General features: G+C 39.8%; 1 protein-coding gene across 1 annotated transcript in view; it reads right to left on the reverse strand.

Moving 5' to 3' along the window:
- Window positions 1-306: 306 nt before the first annotated feature.
- Window positions 307-22,272, reverse strand: part of MOB1B (MOB kinase activator 1B) — a 136,386-nt gene continuing 114,420 nt past the window's right edge. The window contains exons 4-6 of the mRNA XM_073600665.1: window positions 17,268-17,401; window positions 16,484-16,647; window positions 307-11,963 (exon numbers count right to left, since the gene is read on the reverse strand). Coding sequence (XP_073456766.1) covers window positions 11,886-11,963; window positions 16,484-16,647; window positions 17,268-17,401 — 376 coding nt within the window. The 3' untranslated portion in view covers window positions 307-11,885. The remainder of the gene's footprint in view (window positions 11,964-16,483; window positions 16,648-17,267; window positions 17,402-22,272) is intronic.

Genomic DNA, 22,272 nt, shown 5'->3' on the forward strand with positions numbered 1-22,272 from the left:
TAAGTCATTTATCCTACCAGAATGATACTGGTTTGTAAAAAATAAATGGGCTATCCAGAAGAGGGACAGACTGATCACTAAATTTGGGCACAGCATTTTACTGATGCACTAATGGTTCTGAGGCAGGATTGAGAATTTGAGCTAGAACCCCCCTAACCTCCCCCCCTTATCTACGCCCCTGGCCTTAGGTGACATCTGTCATAAGATTGCTCCTGCTTGCAAGTGGTCTTATGATATATAGAGAGGACAATATTAAGTCTTCATTCATTTCTAAAAGTGAATTTCATAACCAGGTCAACACAAGAGTTGGTCAAACGAGATATTTATTTAATTTTCATAAAAACAGCAGTTTTCACTAAAGAAAAGAGGTTTAAATACTTTAAGCCATCAAGTACAATCTGTACACATTATGTACATCAGTCTACATTTTGTAGAGTTTAAACATTCTGTTTCAGTCTTTAAAATGTTGCATTAGACTTACATTTTAGGTCAAGTTAAAGACTAATACCAACTATGGTTTTCAGTGGAATTAAGTGTGGTACATTTTAAATATTAGTGTTTCTTGCCCGTTATCTTTGGATTTGGAGCTTGGATCAGTGTTGTCAAAGACCCTCCTCTATGATGTTCATAAGAATAAAAGGTTCACAGAGAAAGGACATGCCAAGTTCAAAGAGGACCAGATCTAGTGTCTATTGTGAGTGTGTATACATCACGTCAGCATGGAAAACTGGAGGGCATGTTGGTCTTATAACTTAATTATACCTCTTAATTCCTACCAAAGTTTAGTTCAATGGAACTAGCCTTTAGGAACCTGGAACACTATTGGCACACACACAGTTTATTTGATACATCACTATTTGAGTTCTACCAGCTTTCAGCAAACCAAGGAAATATGTATCATTGTTATTGGACATATAAAAAGAATAAAATCTGTATAGGTCAACCTATTTGCAGGACAAAAAAATATTCGTAAGTTGATATAGTTAAATTCAAAGCTATGATTCTCTGATTATTTCATTGCAATGCTATCAAATACATTTGAACACGAGCATATCTATGCAACATAATGAGCCAAGTACAGAACTGTAAAAATTTGGAAAATACATTTTAGGATAATTTGTGCCTATAAATTGTCATAACACGTTTCATAGTAAACATGGTATTCTAGGTGTGTTGCTTGTCACTTTTCTGTGTGTATCTATTTTAAATAAACTTTTATCTCCTAGTTGTAGTGGAGCTGGATTGCTATAATCCAAAACCAATAACCAAGCAATAAACAACAAAGGATTAAAATTAGTATTTATATTCACTAAAATCCTTTTCTCCGGAAGTTCTTTGGAGGACATAGCATTCTAGTCCTCAGCATTTTGAGTATATAGTCAATTACAGGAGGTTTGGACACTATGCAAAACTGCAGGACCTTTAAGTCCAAAATTCACCCTTGCAGTGTGGCCTTTCCCTGCACTACAAGGGTTTAAAGCTTGTTGTGTCCAGGGATGCACAGAAAGGGAGTAAATACTTACCCTTACTCTAGCAGATTCCCCAAAGCGCTGCAACCAGCTGGTTCTGGCCGCATTCCAGCCTCCTCAACGTACAATGCAGAGTAATTGCTCTGTATTGTACATAAGGACGCTAATGGCCCGTACACACTATCCGAATATCGTACGACAGATCGTACGACCGTTTCTGCTTAATAGTTGCAAGCAGAAATTGAATAGGTAGATAAAGTCACGAAAATTCTCGTACGACAGAAAAACAGAAAAATCGGAAGTGATGTCATGTGTTGTAATGTATTTGTATTGTATTTTCGGACAACAACTATACTGACTAAACGAAAATCGTACGATCTGGATTTTCGTGCATGTGCGATTGAATAATATCGGATGAACTGTCGTGATTGGATGTCGAAAGTAGTGCACACACAATCCGAAAATCGTACGATTCTTCCTCGGACGACCGTTTTCGTCCGATATTCGGATCGTGTGTACGGGCCATTAGGCTCAGCCCACAGCCCGGAGCTTCAGGAAGAGGAGGAGAGCACTGGAGCATGGTTTTACCACTTCAGCCCCGGACCATTTGGCTGGCAAAAGACCAGAGCACTTTTTGCGATTCGGCACTGCGTCGCTTTAACTGACAATTGTGCGGTCGTGACTCCCAAACAAAATTGTCGTCCATTTTTTCCCACAAATAGAGCTTTCTTTTGGTGGTATTTGATCACCTCTGCGGTTTTTATTTTTTGCGCTATAAACAAAAAAAGAGCGACAATTTTGAAAAAAACGCTTTTTTTTTTACTTTTTGCTATAGTAAATATCCCCAAAAAATATATAAAAAAACATTTTTTTTCCTCAGTTTAGGCCGATACGTAATCTTCTACATATTTTTGGTAAAAGAAAATCTCAATAAGCGTTTATTGATTGGTTTGCGCAAAAGTTATAGCGTCTACAAAATAGGGGCTAGTTTTATGACATTTTTATTCATAATTTTTTTTTCTTACTCGTAATGGCGGCGATCAGCGATTTTTATCGTGACTGCGACATTATGGCGGACAGATTGGACACTTTTGGCGCTATTTTGGGACCATTCACATTTATACAGCGATCAGTGCAATTAAAAATGCATTGTTTACTATGTAAATGTGACTGGCAGTGAAGGGGTCAACCACTAGGGGGCACTGCAAGGGTTAAGTGTGTCCTAGGGAGTGATTCTAATTGTGGGAGGGGGGTGGGCTACGTGTGACACAACACTGATCACCGCTCCCGATTACAGAGAGCGGTGATCAGCGTCAGTGTCACTAGGCATAACGTGGAAATGCTTGTTTACATCAGCATTTCCCCGTTCTTCCTCTCCGTGAGACGATCGCGGGTATACCCGCGGACATAGAGTCCGCGGGACCGGTGATCACACTCATGGAGCTTGAGGCGGGTGCGCAAGCGTGCAGCCAGCGGCGCACGCCCACAAACCGTGTCTTAAAGGGCAACGTACAGGTACATTAGTAGGCCTATATGTGCCCTTCTGCTGACGTATATCGGCGTGAGCTGGTCAGCAAGCGGTTAAGGTATAAGATAGAGCCTGCACTGTGCACCTCTAGACATTGGGAGCCCCACTGCAGGATTTAATTTTTTGAAATTTTCAAAGTTAACATCTGCCGATGCATCAACATACACCTGCTAGAATTTTGTAAAATTTCTGGATGAAGGACCAGGTAGCGAGAGAGACAAATTTAGACCTTGGACGGCCCGGGGCACTTCAGGTTCGGGGGGGCCCTTATACACAGAGTTGGTTTACATTCTCAATGACAGTGACACATTTTTAAAATGCATGACGCAACGTCATTCTGAGGTCACACATACACATAGTGCTCTGTGTGTGGTTTGCTTGAGCCGCCAAGATTAATTTTTGAAAAACGTTACAATATACCAGTCTGGAGTTTTACAGATGATAGCCGGCAATTACTTCCCAAGATACATTTAATTAAACAAAGTACCTTTCTTTTTATACATTTTACATTATTCTATTATCTCATTTGTAATATATATATATATATATATATATATATATATATATATATATATATTATTATTATTATATGATATACTTTTTATATAGAGGGGGCCCCTTCTGTCAGGGGAGCCCAGAGCAATTGCCCCTTTTGCCCCCTTATAAACCAGGCCCTGTGTTGCGGCTTTGCAAACCTAGGAAACCAAGGCCTGGGGTTGGACAAAAAGTTTAACCAATCTCTTGAGCAGATGTAGAGGTATAGCCACAAGAGCAGGGGTCTCAATCTGGCAGCCCTCCAGCTGTTGCGAAACTACAAGTCCAATGAGGCATTGCAAGGCTGACAGTTACAAGCATGACTCCCACAGGCAGAGGCATGATGGGACTGTTTCGCAACAGCTGAAGGGCCACCAGTTTGAGACTCCTTCACTAGAGGGAGATAGCCTATGATTTGTTTTGTATTGTGTCCAAACCACCTGTACGTGTCAGTGTACAAACACATTAACGAGGAGAAGGCTGCATCCTCCAATAATAACTAGAGTACGAGAGTTTATAACCTTTCCACTGTAGTGCATTTATGATTAGGATACAGAATATGTCTATTCATGCAACAAGTCTGCTCTAACGTTATTAAGGTGTAACAGTGACCCATAACACTGTGTAGGAAGTGTTGCTTCTTTGTTATGTAGAAATACTTCACCTGTCAAGGCACTAAAATAAGACTTCAACAACACAAACTTTGCCAAGTGGCAGGGAGACATTCTGTATAGTATTAGCATGTGAAAGTTACATACATTCTACTAAGAATATGGCTTATAAACCAATAAAGTGTGCCATGACCTGTAAGGGTCCTCGCTGCGTAGCTGCCTTAGCCTTAGAGAATAAGGAATGATGCCATTAGATATAATAAATTAGGTTACAGCTTTATGATTCACACTTTTTATAACAGTACAATAATAATGTGTAGAAAAGTGTGCAAACGGTGCCTAATTGGAAACAGAATAAAATACCTAAAGCTTGGAAGATTAAGGTATGTTGCCAGACACAGTATAAAAAAACTGGGGTTAAGGCGGCCCTAGAATTCATAGGTCTTCAGCTTTGGGCATAAACTTTTATATTTGGGTCTTCCATGTTTATACCTAAGGACCAAAAAGAAGGTAACACCCCTGGTGTGATCATTTCATGTATAAGGCACAGGTTTACCCACCTGAGCAGATCTTGTCCTAAATCATAATGCTAAGTGCTGATGCCTTGGGTATATAGATGTCACATATGCACATGGCATATCTTCTATCTTTAAAGAACTGTTGATTTATAAAAAGGGGAATATGCATTTGCATTGCCTTGTTGGAAATATGTGCAAACATACTATATAAAAAGATTTTTTTAATCTGTCTACAGTACATATGGAAGTTTCCCAGTCAGACCCAACAAACCAATTTGTCAGTTAATGGCTAATGACTTATCCCACAGCCATGCATGGCAAACAAGGGAGCAAAACTAAGTAAACTATGGCATCCCAGGACCTCGTTAATGTGTCCATCTCCTGTTTGTGCTGATTAGTTGATGGACAACCACATGCTATGTTCAATGAAGGTGCACACACAGCAGATTCACACTGGAGAGGAGGTAGAGGATGCTGTTCTTCATATAATTTTTGGCTAACAAAAACTTTACCAGCTATGCCATGCAGCAGATGAGGGACCACACAAGAATGCTTATTATTTTAACTCTGCTCTACATGAAGAGGAACTTTGAGAACCCCAAAATCAGTAAATGTTTTTTCTCTGCTATGTTGTTCCTTGAATTTTTAGCAGTGCAGTTATGTTATACTGTGTCAGTTCAGTTTTACATTGTACTACCTTCTTTTAATTTTCACCAGCTTAAGGGTCCTTTCACAAGAGTGTTCCGTGCAAAAACAGATCAGTTTATGGGCACTTTCACACGGGCTGTCACAATAAGGTCCACCTGTCAGTTTTCAGGCGGACCTGATCGAATCCTCCAGTCTCTCCTATGAAGTGGCAGATGTCATTCGATCCTTCCCGCAAAAAACAGACGGATGGTGGTCCTATTTTCCATCCATCTGGCGGATCAGATGGAAACAGACAGGCGGTCCGTATTCATCCAATTTCCCCATAGAGGAGAGCGGGACTGTGTCCGGACAGAGGAGCAGACACGGATCTGTCATCCACCTGCTCAGCAGGCATCAGCGGAGCGATCCCCGGCTGAGCAAGCAGAATCCGCTACATGGAGGCGGCCGTGTGAAAGGGGACTACATCAGTATTTCATCAGTTTCTAGGTTCTTATCGGTTTTACATAAGTTTTTTACATCCACTACCAATGCAAAAATGGATCCAAAACAGATATTTTTTTTTTTTAAACGGAAGAATAGGGCTTTTATCCATTCCAAAAAACAGAAGTTGATGGAAGCGAATATAAATATGTTTTTCCACAGAGATGCATTGATGTTCGTTTTTCATCCGTCAACAGATGGATGAGAAATGGACAGAACGGAACGCCCGTGTGAAAGGGCCCTAAAGCGGAACTAAACACATCGATTTAACGGTATCAAAAAACTGTTACATTCCCGGCATGCCAGGAATGCTAACTGTCACATTTGCTTGTGTCCTCAACCAAACTGTCAAACCATCAAACGGCTGGTGTCATAACTGATCATATGTGCAGCGACTTGGCAGTTGTAGATCAGAACAGAAGTGAAGATGGCAACTTCCTTGGCTGAAAAGCATTTGGAGGGTTTAGTTCCCCATTAAGCTCTTCAACCTTTTTCAGAGGTTGAAGTGAACACACAACATTAGCACTATGATGGATGTTGCCAGACATAGGGATATTTGAGTTTAGTCTGTGCCCCCTGAAGTGTATGACAGCACTCTGGAGGTGAAGAGAAGTTCTTCTGCATCCATATGTTTGACACCTGTATATACAAATCATTATGATGAGAATAGTGGCAGCCTTATCTGCCTAGCTTCAAGCCTCACAAGGTGGCTTCCTGTGGAGTACAGTAAATTATTGGACTGATCATGTCTTCCTTATGTTTTTTATTTTAATTTAAAGCCCACTTCCAGGCAAGGATGAAAAATGGCCTATTTCTCTTTGCCACCCACCTTGAATTTATTGTGTAAGGCAATTTTTTTTCCTAGTACCAGGTGAACAAAGATATACTCACCTACGTTTGTTGTCTGGGTTCCTTGACAGCACCACTTCCTACTGCAGGGATGACTGATCCAGATGTAAAGGTTATCCCTCGCTTTCCCAGTTCCAGTTCTCTAGCAATGACATCACTCCTCTTCTGAATCATGAGAGACCTGCTGCTGGATAGCCAATAGGAAATGTCCACATCTTGCAGACATTGATGTCGACACCCCGAAGAAGAACCAGGCCGAAAGAAAATAGAAGAGCAGTAAAGGATCAGCACCCAAAAGTCATGTGACCATGGGTTTAGGTACATATAATAGGTATTTCGTTTTTCATTCCAGCACTAAGCTATAGGGTAGTAGAAAAGAGAGATGGGAGGGGGGTTGTTTTTATTTGCCTGGGGTTGGGCTTAAATGTAAACCTCAATAACTATTTAGTAAGCTTGGTGTCCACAGTGAGACAGGGAAGTGGGATACAAAACGAGATATTAAAAAAAAATCTAATAAATAAAGATTTAGGAATATCCCATGTTGTAATAATAGTTGGGCACAAAGGTTTGTTGGTTTCTTTATTTTTTCTGTTATGCTTTTATTTAAAAGCTGGTTGAGAAATATGGTAAAAGTGAAGGCATAGTCTGTTTGACAGCACACTGCCTGCACACATGGCCACCAAGAAAAACAATACCAGCGAAAGGACAAATCTGGGTCCTATATTTCAAACCTTGATGATGTAATTCTTCTTTTAACAGACTACTGTTTGTCTATTTTGAGTACATAAGTGTGTCCTTTGTGAATATCCTCACAACAGGGCCTGGTTGATGCAGTTGTGTCCTCCCCTGTGCAATATAAGACTGATAGCTCAGTCTTACAGGTTACACAGGGAGATTGGGGTTTTCCCTGTGTAACCAGCAACACTTTGCTCAGCTGTCATTGTGGAATCTGTCCACTATGTGTCAGGAGCCTAGTAAACAAAGCACAGCACCAGATTCCACAAAGATCTGTCAATCACACAGGGAGAGCCATGTTTTCCTTGTGTAATCTCTAGGACTGAGTTTTGACTGACTGCTTGGGCCCCGATCTGCATTTATTTATGAATTCAAGCTACAATTTTACTTGGTCATCCTTGCCATAGGTGCCAGCGGACCTTGTGCCTCACCTAAACTCTATTCTTAATCAGCTTTGTAAAATAGGTCTCCACATTGTACCAATAAAAAAAAAAATCAGCTCATTTCAGAAGCTATCAATGTATTAAAATTTCCCAAAAAGTAATTTTTTTTGTCTAGTTTTGGATAGAGTGGAGAGGGTTTAGAACACCGTCAGTTTTTATTGCTGTCTGTGTCTCCGTTAAGGAGATTAACCCTCTCTATTTGTTCTGTTTTCCATTATCATTAAAAGTAAAAGAAAATCCCCAAATTGTCCCCAGAAAGTAATAGAGGGGAAATCTTCCAATGGGGAAGATGTTTGGCTATGGGACAGGAAGTGAAGGGAAATCTCTCCAATTGGACACAGATGTGAAAAAGAATCTGAAGGGTTATAACCCTCCCCCCCTACTCTATCCAATACTTTAAAAAAAAGTTTTGCCCATAGTTCTACTTTAAGATAATTGGAGCATGAAGCAGAGTAAAAAAAAAATATTACCTATTCGTACTGTTCATTTTCTCTCTTTTGCTTATTTTGGCAATACAGGTTTTTGTTGTATTTTTTTTATTTCCCTTTGTAAAGCTTTATAGTCCTCATTTACATCTTTTATGATCACCTTGCATGTATTTAGGTTTGTAAGCAGCGAAACTCAAATCTGAAAGGATGTAACCTTCAATACTTTGATGATTTTAGAAAACATTAGTAAGCCGGGTAACACATTTTTGCTTTATCAACTTAATGGAAATTACGTAATTCAGATTCTTTAATTTTTTTAACACTTTACATCTGGGACTGATTTAAATGGCAGCATACTCATGGAAATACATCTTTGTAACATTTTTAATACTTCCAATACATTTTAGTAGCAGCATCTACACATTTAAATAGTTTTCATTCAGTTTAAAAGTGTTCAGTGGTCACAGGGCTTCCTGTACTATATTGTTCATCTCATCATATATGCTGTAACCATGGAATTGCGCCTCCCCTGATCTGTGGCTGTGTATCTTGCTTTTCTACAATTCTATTTACTGTTCGGTATCTGTTAAAAAAAACATTAAATTAAGTATTTTTTTAAAAGTGTTCAGTGTCTATTCTTCTCCTGCCAAATATAAACCCCTTTTTTAACCGCTTGCTGACCAGCGCACGATGTACGTCGGCACAATAGCACGGCTGCGCGAATGGGCGTACTTGTACGTCCCCTTTAAGATAAGGCATCGGGAACAGTGATCTCTGTCATGTTGTAGTGAGCCCATCCCCCCCACAGTTAGAATCACTCCCTAGGACACACTTAACCCCTTAATCGCCCCCTAGTGTTTAACCCCTTCACTGCCAGTGTCATTTACACAGTAATCAGTGCATTTTTATAGCACTGATCACAGTATAAATGACAATGGTCCCAAAATAGTGTCCGATGTGTCCGCCATAACGTCGCAGTCACGGATGTAACCTTCAATACTTATAAAATAATTTTAGAAAACATTAGTAAGCCGGGTAACACTTTTTTGCTTTATCAACTTAGTGGAAATTACGTAATTCAGATTCTTTAATTTTTTTAACACTTTACATCTGGGACTGATTTAAATGGCAGCATACTCATGGAAATACATCTTTGTAACATTTTTAATATTTCCAATACATTTTAGTAGCAGCATCTACACATTTAAATAGATAACAATCGAAGATCGCCACCATTACTAATAAAATAAAAAATAATAAAAAATGCCATAAATCCCCTATTTTGTAGACACGATAACTTTTGCACAAACCAAGGAAGAAATTTTTTTTTTATATATATATATATATTTTGGGGATAATTATTATAGCAAAAAGTAAACAATATTGCTTTTTTTTTTTCTAAATTAATCACTCTTTTTTAGTTTATAGCGCAAAAAAAAACCAAAAGAAAAACAAAAAAAAACTGCAGAGGTGATCAAATACCACCAAAAGAAATCTCTATTTATGGGAAAAAAAGGACGTCAATTTCATTTGGGTGCAACGTCGCACGACCGCGCAACTGTCAGTTAAATTGATGCAGTGCCGTATCGCAAACAGTGCTCTGGTCAAGAAGGGGGTAAATTCTTCCGGGGCTGAAGTGGTTAAACTAGATAAGCACTGTATAGTCATACGTTTACTGCATGTTTTTTGGAATCTGATACCATATCCATACTTATTATTCTACAATATTAAGAGTTTGGGGTCCTGATTTCTCAAGCTACCTTAGTATTTCAAGTGTGCTTAAGTGACCTCTTCATTGATAAGCCACTTTAGCAGGCTTTAAGTGGCAGCTTGATGGGCGTTGGCGTAAAATGCAGACTATCATGTTAATGCACATTTCTAAAATAAAACAAGAATTGTAACAATATCCTAAAATGGTTGGCCGTAGTGGTTAATAATAAGCAGAAAATGACATATTGCCTGTGTATTGAATTCCGCTTCCCAAGGATTCCAAAGATCAACTGGTCCAAATAAGGCTGTCATTAAGAGGTACATGTAGAAGAAGTGGGGAGCACTATAGTTAGACAAGACCTTTTCTATGGCATTTAAGTTCAAGTGGTACAGGAGAGGGTCTGTTGGCACTAAAAGTGGCATGGCGGGAACTGTGGGGGCATTATTGGCACATGTGGAGAGGTGGGTGGCAGAGGAAGCAGAAGTAAGGTTATGAAATACACCAGGCAGTAACTCATTTAAAGGGAATACTCTGGTGAAGAGTTTCCACAAAGCCACATGGAGGAGTGATGAGGAAGGGCCACACAGCTGTTAGCAAAAGGTCCCCAAGCAGTCCATGTCTGCTGCTAATCTCATAATTTTCGACGGGCAGATAGATTGTTCAGACTATTTCCATTTCGTTGAGAATATTACATAATAGTTATTAGGTTTCATCGACCTTTTATACACGTTGTATATTTTTGCTTGACCCTCATTTGCAGTCTGAACACAATAGGCTAAGGGTATATGCACAGTCATTCACTGAAAACAAGGGTTTTTTTTTTTTTTCAAAAAGATCTTTGATCTCTGTAATAATTATAGACATGAGTCAATATTAATATATTAGAGACAGCAATGCACAAAGCAAGCATAGGGTGTAAAAGTGCATGCCATGCTCTGCTCCATTCCGAGCACAAGAGAAAATGGTTTCAGTCCTTGACTATTAAAGTGTCATATTGGTTCCTGACAGATAACCAAGTAGTGGACAGACTCTTTCTTTATACTATATTCCTAAATTCCAAATACACAGGGTAGATATCTAAACTAAGCAATCGCTTCTTTTTTCTATCCAAAATCATCCAAAATATTGCTTTTTCGGCGGTATATGTGCAATCTGTAGATTTTATTACGTTCCTTTCATGGTATATCTCCTAACAGCTACAAAGTCGATTCACAAATTATTTCAGCAGCTCATATTTAAGCTGCTCTCTAATCTGTATGAGCTAAAATACCATAAGGCGAACTATTATTAACAGCTGCTCAAGCTCTAATGTTCTTACAGAACACTGACATTCCAAGCTCTGCCTTAATTCTGACATAAGGGTAAATGATTTCCTTTGAGCATAATTCAGAAAAATACTGATAGCGACACAATTTTGGATTTTAAAAATATGACCTAGGTAGAGATAATTAAAATGCTTTTGGCTTTGGAACTTATGACCACGTTTGCTTAATTATTAACCTACTTGGCCACGCTCTACCTATCAGAGGTCTGTTCTCAAAGCTCATGCTCTGTTCCCTTGTTCTCTGCACCACTACATAGATAGTAAAATTATCAAGCATTAAAATGTACAATATGTTTAGTGGTTGAGTAAAAATTGAGGCATATTTAAATTAGGCACATTATACCTCCATACAACCTCTTCAGTGCAGTAAAGGGTGTGCAAATTATTACAGGGGATTCACACTTCTCTTCCTTTTGCAAACAGGTTATGTAAAAATACAATCAACTGCAATCACTAGAAGGTAAGAAAATAGATACATCACGTTCCCTCTGTAAGCACACACACAAAAAGAAAATCATACAGGTTTTGGCTGTTATATGAATGGGCCAGAAACGATAAAACAAAGCTTGCTTGAATGAAAGGCAACTGTGCTCATATCATTGGGATCTTATCTGTCCTTTGAGGTCAGCTTTTCAATTAGTTCCTGCAGGGGAGCTTGTTCTCTTCTGTCAATTAAGTTAAATTCCTAAAAAAAAAAATAGAGAATAAAAGAAAAAAAAGAGTGCGACATTCTTACATTCTGCATATTGTTTTGTTATCTTACTTACTGGTACATACAGTATATCTCAATTATCACCTATGTCTCACACATTCACCTGCCCAGGTGAATTTCTATAACCTGTCAAATGGAAAAAGCTTTCACTATTTTTTGATATAGGTTTGTATATTAACAAAGCTCATGTGATCAATGTCATGGCTAACATGTTGATTGCATTATAAGGAACTCTGCCGATTGGTCCTTGATTGTTTTTAGATACCAAGTGCTACTATGGACAGTGTTTTTTTCACAGCTAGGAGTGCACACAACTGCAAATAGCAGTTTGAGTTGTAAATACTACAACATGACAGGTAAGAGACAAACCAGGAAACTAGAATTGCAAGTACAGTTTAAAACAGGAGCCCTGAGAATTCCTGATGGTAAAAAGACTTCTATGAGCAGCATCAATAAGGGTCCCAAACATTGTCTCTGCACGGGCCCCTCTGCAGTCTATGTCTACCACTTTTCAAGTGGTGTGTTATCCTATTTCTTGAGCCCTTTCTAGCCCTGATTTTTGTTTCCCCATAGGAACCTTGATCCAACATAACCAACCATAGGAATTGTTCCCACCAATTTGGAATGCAGCAACAGGTTCGTTTCTATTCAGTATTGCCTCATTTCTTCCTATGTACAATAACATGGACTCTCATTTTCCAATCATCTCCATAGGGGTTAATGCTATTTCGAGGTTCTTAACAGAAACTATTAATGACGTATATACACACTCATGAGCGACATGCATATACACCCATATTATCCCTTAGGATATTGCTCATATTTCAACTCTGTACACATTGTTTGTTTTTTCCGATCTGTATCCAATTTTACATTCACCAAATGTGGTTACCAGCTCTATTTATATATTTGTTATACATTTTTAGATTATGTTATTTTATATTGTATAATTTTATTTGTTTATTCTTATATTATTTATATATATATACACAGTATCTCACAAAAGTGAATACACCTCTCACATTTTTGTAAATATTTTATTATATCTTCTCATGTGACAACACTGAAGAAATGACACTTTGCTACAATGTAAAGTAGTGAGTGTACAGCTTGTATAACAGTGTAAATTTGCTGTCCTCTCAAAATAACTCAACACACAGCCATTAATGTCTAAACCGCTGGCAACAAAAGTGAGTACACCCCTAAGTGAAAATGTCCAAATTGGGCCCAATTAGCTATTTTCCCTCCCAGGTGTCATGTGATTTACAAGATCTCAGGTGTAAATGGGGAGCAGGTGTGTTAAATTTGGTGTTATCACTCTCACTCTCTCATACTGGTCACTGGAAGTTCAACATGGCACCTCATGGAAAAAAACTCTCTGAGGATCTGAAAAAAAAAGAATTGTTGCTCTACATAAAGGTGGCCTAGGCTATAAGAAGTCTGTCAAGACCCTAAAACTGAGCTGCAGCATGACGGCCAAGACCATACAGCGGTTTAACAGGACAGGTTCCACTCAGAACAGGACTCGCCATGGTCGACCAAAGAAGTTGAGTGCACGTGCTCAGCATCATATCCAGAGGTTGTCTTTGGGAAATAGATGTATAAGTGCTGCCAGCATTGCTGCAGAGGTTGAAGGGGTGGGGGGGTCAGCCTGTCAGTGCTCAGACCATACATACTGAAGCAGAGCGTGATCCCCTCCCTTTGGAGACTGAGCCACAGGGCAGTTTTTCAACATTATAACGACCCCAAACACACCTCCAAGATGACCACTGCCTTGCTAAAGAAGCTGAGGGTACAGGTGATGGACTGGCCAAGCATGTCTCCAGACCTAAACCCTATTGAGCATCTGTGGGGCATAATCAAACAGAAGGTGGAGGAGTGCAAGGTCTCTAACATCCACCAGCTCTGTGATGTCATCATGGAGGAGTGGAAGAGGACTCCAGTGGCAACCCGTGAAGCTCTTGTGAATTCCATGCCCAAGAGGGTTAAGGCAATGCTGGAAAATAATGGTAACCACACAAAATATTGACACTTTTGGCCCAATTTGGACATTTTCACTTAGGGGTGTACTCACTTTTGTTGCCAGCGGTCTAGACATTAATGGCTGTGTTTTTAATTATTTTGAAGGGACAGCAAATTTACACTGTTATACAAGCTGTACACTCACTACTTTATATTGTAGGAAAAGTGTCATTTCTTCAGTGTCGTCACATGAAAAGATAGAATAAAATATTTACAAAAATGTGAGGGGTGTACTCACTTTTGTGAGAGTGTGTGTATGTATATGTATATAGATATATATATATATATATATATATATATATATATATATATATATATATATATATATATATAAATAAATGTATCCTTTACCCATCTTGAAGAAGGGGGGAGTCTGTTCCTCTGAAACACGTTGATGTACACGTTGCTAATTTTTAATAAAAAAACAATGAACCAGACTTTTACATTTCTCTAGGCACCGGGCGCGCCTTCCTTTTTATCCAAGTCTATATGCTGAAACAACCTTAAAGCAGAACTTCAGTCATTTTTTCATCTTGCCATCTATTGAATCCTCTGACCTTGTTGTTTTAACTTTGGATAGTAAAACATTTTTTTCTGCCAGTAAATACCTTACACAATCCACTTCCTGTTTCTTATCTGGTAAAAAGCCTAGGCTTATGACATCATGCACAGCTCTCTCTCACTCTCCTGAGAGTGGAGAGAGGAGGGATTAGTCATAAAAGGGCCAATGAGAGCTGCAGAGCTGGAGGTGTACCTCTGTGTGTCTGTGTAAATCCAGGAAGTGAACAGGCAGCAGCTTCAGCTGCCCACAGTTAAAATGGATGCAGCCAGACTCAGTGGAGGCAGATTTCTGCAGCATATTTGGAAAGTACAGAACCACAGTATATATAAAATAATATGCAAAGTGGTTGGAGGGAAGCTTCAGAATGGCAAAGATGTTTTTATTAGAAATTATGTGAGCAGACTACAGTTCCTCTTTAAGGTTGCACAGAAAAGGCAGCAGCTTAATCCCCAAGAGGGCCCATCACCACACTCCATCACTGGGCACTATCCACTGGAAGGCATACCTTCCTTTTTGCCCAAATGAATACCCACTCAGGACTAGTGACAAATCCAGTCAGTCCATCACAGTCTCCAACACAAGTGAAAGCTGAACTCCAGAAAACTAAGTGGGGGCGCGCTAGCACTTCTATGATTATATGCTTGTTTGGTCTAGGGCAGTGGTCTTCAAACTGTGGCCCGCAGACTGGATGTGGCCCTTTGCTTGCCTTTTATCTGACCCTTAGGTCATTATTGCTCTCACTGATATGAGGCAATATTCATTCCACCGTCGACAAGGTTGAGGCGCCATTCCTTCCACTGAAACCAACAATGGGGCACTTATCCTCCCACTGACACCAACAATGGGGAACTATTTCTTCCATTGACACCAATTATTTGGCACTATTCTTCCCACCAATACCAATGATGAGGCATTATCCCTTCTCCTCCTCCTAACTACATACGCTTTGTAACTTTTTTACTCCTACTGACCACCAAGCCTGAGAAGTAGTTTACTCCCACTGACGCTGGGGCATTTGTACTTCCACTGGCCACAGTGCAGCCCCTCTTAAGTCTGAAAAACAATAAAATGGCCCTTTGCTTAGAAAGTTTGGAGACCTCTAGTCTAGGGGGTGGTAAGCAGTGGACTGTCCCTCAGAGTCCTCACATCCAGTGCAGGGCTATAGTTCCTGCATTGGTCTTAATGATGTTAAAGGACCTTAGACTCCCTGAGTTCAGGGTAGAAGAGGCTGGAGAGATTGGTCTAATGCCGCGTACACACGGTCGGACTTTTCGTCTACAAAAGTCCAACGGACGCCGACGGACTAAAGCTGGCTGGTAATCCGTTCGTGTGTGGGCTTCTCCGGACTTTCAGCAGACTTTTTCAGCCTCAAATCCGACGGACTTTAGATTTGAAACATGCTTCAAATCTTTACGTCGTAACTACGACGGACCCGAAATCCGCTCGTCTGTGTGCTAGTCCGACGGACAAAAACCCATGCTAGGGCAGCTATTGGCTACTGGCTATGAACTTCCTTATTTTAGTCCGGTGTACGTCATCACGTACGAATCCGTCGGACTTTTGTGTGGTCGTGTGTAGGCAAGTCCGTTCGTTAGAAAGTCTGCTGCAAGTCCGCCGAAAGTCCGCCGGAAGTCTGTCGGACAGGCTGTCGGACTTTTGTAGACGAAAAGTCCGACCGTGTGTACGCGGCATAACAGTACTACAGTCTGCGAGAGTGGAGAGTGGAGGATCAGGTAAGTAAAAGCTGCTTTTTATGGTCTCCTAGGCATAAACACCCCACTGCAAGGGAGGACTTTTTAGTTTCCTTGAGTTCAGCTTTAATGTCATAGCATATTATTCTGGCAGTTCCAACAAACTATAGGATAATTAGGCCTTTTCAGGTGTCAGCATAAACAGAACATACAGTTACCTGGACAAAAAATATAAAGTGCTTGAAAGATGTGTTGAGATGTGCCTCTTCCTGCAGCTGGATCACTGAGTCAAAGTGCTGGTGATAGATGTGGGCATAAACCCGGAAAAGTCGCTTTAATATGATTTTAGCTACAGACATAAAGTTCTTTGGAAACGGAACCCCTAGAAAATATAACCAAATTAAAAGAATGCCATTACATCTCTAAAATCTACCTTTTTTTAAATAAGCATACAAACAGGTTTACAATGATGGCTCTGCGTTTTTTCTACACCTTAAAGGGAATATTCTTTTGAGGATAGTGAAGTGCATATTTAGGACAGAGAAGACACACAGATTAAAAGAACAGTGTAAGAGGCCACCTACTTCAGATTGGAAAACCCATCATTGAACAGGGGTGGGAGTCTTGAACACCATTTGTCTTCTACATTTTATCTTCTCTACCACAGCATTTGGACAACAAATTACACTTTCAACCATGAAAATCGAAGCATTTGCATTTAAAAAGCCATCCTACCAGCAAGGATGGGATTATGTAGCTAGTACAGTGTGATTCCAAAATTTTCTCACCTTTCATCCTGCCCTTATCCAGTTTGGATATAAATGCTTACGTATTTTCCTTTTTCATGAAGAAGTGGTTTGGACAAGCCACACAACATCTTCAACATTACAGGACAAGTCCAGTTGAATATGGTAAGTGAGCTAGGAAATTTTGTTTGTTTTTAATGAACGCGACCAACTACTACTAGATTACAAGATACCTTTTCCATGAGTAAGTGCTTACCAATTTTTGAAGGGAAGAGAGTTTCATCGTCAAGCTGGTCTTGCACCCAAGTCATCAGATAATCAATATATTTGGGGGCAGAACACTTAATTGGCTTCTTTATGTTGGTCCCATCAGCCCAGTGATATTCATACCTAAAAAAAAACAAAAACAAAAAAAAAAAACCACAATGATCTTTGGACACATCAGTGTTCTCAAAAATAAAATATAAAACACATGCTGAGATCTAAATTGGCAGCAGCACCTGTAAAAGCCTGAATACCCTGCTTAGACAATGCAATTAAGAAAGGCGTACTCACCCACTAAAGCAAACATATAAATAAATAAAAATAAAAATCAAAATCAAGAAATGGCATCAGCATGATATAAACATGACTCAAAAAACTGCAGCAAAATGTCCAATAAAAAAAGATCAGAAAGTATGTAACTCAATCACAAAAATAAAATCAATAAAAAAATGAATAAACTTAAATGTAACATAGTCCCACAAATAAAGTGCAAAAAAGTTCCAATTTTTATTCAGTATAATCCAGTGATGAAAAGTGTTCACAGTGCCAACAAAAATATTCCAATAAAGGGCTCCAGTGCTTGAGTGAAACCAGACATGCTCAGCACTGGAGATCTAAATGTGCTCATGAAAAAGGTACACTTCAGTGTACTTGCCCACTTATCTCCTCACTGTACATCTAATCTAACACAACCTTGTGCCATCATTATACCTCTTCTCCACAGCTATGGTTCTTAAAGCCAAATATGGTTTGTATTGCATATTTACATGGTCCAGTTGGCATTTGCTATTACAGCGATCGCCGCTATTTTCAAGGTCCTGTGCCAAGCGGCTTCCGCGCTGAATAGTAACCATTGGGGGGCACAGGCACCAGTCACAGAACATCTTGCATTTATCTCAATGAATGAATGCAGGGGTGTTCTCCAACTGGATAAGGTGGAGAGGTGGGGGGGGGTCTGGGGGGATTACAATCTTCAACTGGTCCAATCAAAACCCATTCATTGAGAAAAAATGCAAGACATTCTATGTACAGTGCCCATGCCAAAGCAATGGGCAGCCCCCTGTGTTCAATATGCAGCAGGGCAGCAGCGTGGCACAGTACCCAGAAGACAGCGGCAACTTGTTTTCTGATTGGACAAGCTGGGGAGGGGAGGGGGGGGGACATAGCATTCTTCACCTAGTCCAATCAGAGATCACCCTGCATTCTTGCCAAAAAATGGCACATGCATAATTACATTGCCTAAGCTAAACCAATGTAAATATGCAATAAAATCCATAGTTGGAGTTCAGCTTGATTAACAGAGAAGCTTGGAGCAGCATGAGAATCTCACATAAACTCACAGTATTGCTATGGTTACATAATACTGTAGAAGCAAATGAATTGTAAAGAATGACGTAGGCGAAAATAACAAAAAACACTAGACAATGCTCAGGCAGTGCTGGGGGGCACAGGGAGCTCGTCGCTTCCCCTGGTTGCATCATTTTTCAACAACTTTGCTGTACCGCTTGACTTACCATATTTATCGGCGTATAACACGCACCTTAACTTTAAGAGGGAAGTTTCAGAAAAAAAACTTAAATTTTAAAATAAGGATCAGTGCCCATCTGCAGCCTCTAATGTGTCCATTATTGCAGCCTGTTTAGTGCCCATCTGCAGCCTCTAATGTGCCCATTATTGCAGCCTGTTTAGTGCCCATCTGCAGCCTCTAACATGCCCATCTGCAGCCTCTAACGTGCCCATTATTGCAGCCTTTTTAGTGCCTATCTGCAGCATTTAGCATGCCCATCAGTGCAGCTGTTTAGTACACATCTGCAGACTCGCCTTTGCCGATGATTGCAGCTGCTCCAGTGCTGCATTACACAGACCCGCGATCTCCTGTGTATTCGGCGCTCAGTCACTCACAGTCCCGTCCGGCTCATATGATGGACAGAACAGTGGTCCAATGCCGGGCCAGGGGGGCGGGACTGTGTGTGACCGAGAGCCGGATACACAGGAGATCGCGGCTGTGTGTAATCCAGCGGCGCTCGTCCCCTCCTTCCAATCCGAGGCAGCAGGGATCGGTGTATAAAACGCACCCACGATTTCCCTATAATTTTCAGGGGAAAAAGGTGCATATTATACGTCGATAAATACAATATATATGTACACAAATACAGTGGGGACGGAAAGTATTCAGACCCCCTTAAATTTATCACTCTTTGTTATATTGCAGCCATTTGCTAAAATCATTTATGTTCATTTTTTTTGCTCATTAATGTACACACAGCACCCCATATTGACAGAAAAACACAGAATTGTTGACATTTTTGCAGATTTATTAACCTCCCTGGTGGTATGATTATTTCATATTTTTGATGCTGAAAGCGGTACCATTATTTTGCATGGAGATTTGGCGTTTTATATTGTAGGCCTGTAATTCTTAGGAATAACTCACTTAAATCTGTCCAAACCAGAGTCTAGTAGACATCTCGGGTATGATAAAGTTTGAAACACAAAAACATAAATTATAATATAATAAATAACTATAAATAATTATACCAAATAATAATATAATAATAATAAAAATTATTCAATAATGTAATCAAATCAAAAACGCTGAAATTTGCTCAGTTGCAGAATTGTCGCTGTCATTACTTTCAGTGTTTGATGACGGATCTCCCCACAAATCACTATCGCTCAATTCTGCGAGTGATTCTACTTTATTATCGCTGTTTTCTAGCTGGTCTAAAACCACTTTTGATGTAAAGGGACGGTTTTGGTTGCTATGGACAATCTCCAGTTTCCAGGCAGAAAGAACAGTTTTTATAATATAAAACTGCATGCAGGGCACTGGAGAAACCACTAGGGACAAAAGGGATGTGAAATAATTTCATACAGTAATGTAATCTGTAAGATTACAGTGTACTTTATGTATAGTGTATGTTTCACTTTTTCACCACCTACCACGAATTTCTTAGTGGTTTTACTACATCCAGGATTCATTCCATACCACACAGTGGTTGGCTGGTTGCTACCAATATTTGTTTCTATATATGGCCTGTAATATGTGATTGACAATTTTATTTATTGCTGCATGTATCATGTCATTTTGCCATGTTCCTTGTTTCACCAATAAAAAGATATTTTTGATATCAACTCATCTTCTAGCCATATGTACTCACCTCATTTAAAGCCCCCAAAACCCCCCTTTCTTTTCACAGATTCAGGGATGGAGACATGTGACCCATATGTCTCATTTAAAGTCCCAAACTCACCCTTTTTTAGTAGTAATAATAGTGTACTGCCTGGAGCAGGTCTCTCACCACCCATTTTTCTCTCCCTTGGACGGAGTAGCGGAGAAAAGGAGGCATCTTTTTAGGTGCTCTTTCACACTGGTGATAATTTTTACCGCATTCTGAAAAGCTTTTCATAAAGCAGTATAGAAGCAGATAACGGGCATTCAGAAGGCGTTACTTCTGCCTTATGGCGCCTGTGTTTTCTTTTTTCTACTTTTTTTTATTGCCAAACAGCAATTTTATATTGCAGGAATGCACCGCAACTACACGCCAATCGATTGGTTGGCAGTTGTGGCGCGGCCCCATTGAGCTCAATGGGCAAGTTTGACAGATGGTGCCACCTGTCAGACTCCACAGTCCAAATTAAACATAAAAGTGTTACCAAACCCGGGACCCTGCATTCACCATATCTGGTTTCCCAGAGTATACAGAACATGGAAATGCAATTATTGAATATAAACTGCTAAATACCTTTTCTCATCAGCCGTATATAGCAGTCTTGTGACTTCTATGAGTTTCTGGTTAAAGATTGTAGGAGGAGCTTTATACTGCTCTGGCTGTCCTATCAGGATGCAGGACTCCCGACCCTGTGTCTGGACAGTGCCGATTGGCCCTGTGCTAATCACATGCACTCTTCCAAGAAAAATAAAAAAAACTCTCTAGCAATACACACCAAACTGAGCATGTGCAGCCTGATTCCATTAACTCTATCTTATCCAGACATGTTTTGGAGTCAGTGGAAGGAGAGGATGTGTGCATACGGGATCAAACAGCCTTTTTACACAACGTAGAGGATTGAGTATTGCGAGTATAACAAGCATGCTTTATTGCATATACAGACTGATTTTACTGTTGTGGGTTTAGTAACACTTTAAGGTGATTTCTATCACGATTGCTATCCTGCTAATGTGATAGTGACAGTGTATATGCAGAAATATGCAGAATGGCACATGACAAAATATTCCTGTTAACCCGGTACCAGAGTATTTATAATGTTATTACCGACAGAGTAAAAACAAAGACTTTGATATGTCACAAAACCATTCACTCAGGCAACTGTTTTTATACAAATCTATATATAGACCTCAATGCATTGGATTAAATTGATTGTTTATATCCTTGTAGAGTCTAAAGAGACTGATTACTCAGTGATAATTACAACATTTTCTTTTTCCATGTCCTAAAAAAAAACAGAGTGGGGGCTTGACGCAAGACATGCTTTGAAGTTTAAAGCTTTCAGGTTTTTATTGTAAAAGTTTAATGAACAAGCTGAAGTTAGAAGTGGATCGGCTACCATGCAGAGCTGCACCAGATTTAGCACTCTCCTGTTTTAGTAAATCAACCTCCTTATGTTTCTGCTCCTGATACAATTGAATGGTTGCACAATTACAGCATTTGTTTGAATATGAACAAATTAAGCAGGTGGTGACAATACATGGCTGAATCCCAGCACTAACTGTGATGACCAAGCAAGGAGCTGGTCATGTATGGCTTCCCTAGAAGATAACAGGCATTTCCAGCAATTGGATGTGTTCATTATCATATACAGAACAGCTTGCTCCGAAGTCCGAACTAAAGCCTGGTACACACAGTAAGTTTTTTTGGCCTGAGCGAAAGAAAACATGAGGAAATTAGCAACGAGATTTCTGTACTAACTATTTCATGTTAGTATAGCAATATCCCTGCTGTGCTATTGTGTTCTGACAGGGAGACTGCCCCCCT

Source organism: Aquarana catesbeiana, linkage group LG01 (assembly GCF_042186555.1).
Source record: "Aquarana catesbeiana isolate 2022-GZ linkage group LG01, ASM4218655v1, whole genome shotgun sequence".
Lineage (NCBI taxonomy): Eukaryota > Metazoa > Chordata > Amphibia > Anura > Ranidae > Aquarana > Aquarana catesbeiana.